This window comes from Cottoperca gobio, chromosome 5 (genome assembly GCF_900634415.1).
Source record: "Cottoperca gobio chromosome 5, fCotGob3.1, whole genome shotgun sequence".
Taxonomy (NCBI): domain Eukaryota; kingdom Metazoa; phylum Chordata; class Actinopteri; order Perciformes; family Bovichtidae; genus Cottoperca; species Cottoperca gobio.
Genome location: NC_041359.1, coordinates 15,262,613 through 15,263,696, shown reverse-complemented (window position 1 = coordinate 15,263,696; position 1,084 = coordinate 15,262,613). Strand labels below are relative to the sequence as shown.

Here is a 1,084-nt window from a genome sequence, read left to right as displayed (position 1 = left end):
CACAAGTTAGCAAGAATGTTTACTTTCAAGCTTAAAACAATTGCATTAATAAATATATGAAGGTGATTATTTTGTAAAACCTACACATCACTCAGTATGTCCTGACCTGCTGTGTTACCGACAATGGTTTAAATTCAGTTTCATTCAGTATAAAGTGGATAATTAATGAGTTCTCCATATTATTTATTGCAATTTCCTCCTTTATGAAAACATCCAATATAAGTGCTTCTTCTAACTAAATATTGTTAAGTTTGAAATCAGGAACTTCTATAATTAAAATCTATATTTAGATCCCAGTAGTTGCACATGTTTGTTCCTTGAGCTTAAACGCTGTACTGCAGTTTAAAACAAAATAATAAAATAAAATAAAAGTAAACCCAAACCCAAGTATTATGACAAAGATAATACAACACTCGAGTCATAACATCACTATGGTATCAGAAGAAATACGGCATGGTTAACAAAAACTAAATTAAATTAGTTTCACTTTAGGAATAACATCACCTTCTTTTTGTCACTTTCAAGTCTAAATGATTATTTGAACATGTCACAAGCCTTGTTTAATCATTACAAAGGACCAGCAGATGCTGTTGGACTTTGACCAAAGGGATCTTAACTGTGGAAAACATGTAATTATAAACATTTTATTTTGAATAAAATATTAAAGATTCAAATAGCGATGCCCACTTCGGCTCAGTCCACTAGAACACATAATGAACAATCCCAGTGTGGACGCGTGAGTCTCATTCTTTGGCCAGGTGAATGCTGAAGCCTCCATAGCATCTCCCTGCACTCGTGAGGAAGGGGTGCACAATGACGCCCAGCACAATGCTCCATAGGCTCTGCAGCCAGCGTGCACCAATGAGGATACAGTGGCTACAAGGACCAACCATCCTGTCACAGAAAGAAACACAACTATTACAAAGAAAGAGCATTTTACTTCTCCAAAACATGCATACTTTAAACCTCTATTATTTCCTAACTTTGGGTCGTATCAGGCTATGAAACCTTCTTTCTGTACTTCTCTCGTTTTCAACAGCACAGCATAAACGTATGTCTTATAACATACTTTGCTGTAAACATA

At 35.2% G+C, this 1,084-nt stretch overlaps 1 protein-coding gene across 1 annotated transcript in view; it reads right to left on the bottom strand.

Annotated features, from left to right (window-relative positions):
* Window positions 1–1,084, bottom strand: part of cav4a (caveolin 4a) — a 2,002-nt gene continuing 918 nt past the window's right edge. Inside the window, exon 3 of the mRNA XM_029431591.1 lies at window positions 1–894. Within this exon, the coding sequence (XP_029287451.1) occupies window positions 744–894 (151 nt within the window). The 3' untranslated portion in view covers window positions 1–743. The remainder of the gene's footprint in view (window positions 895–1,084) is intronic.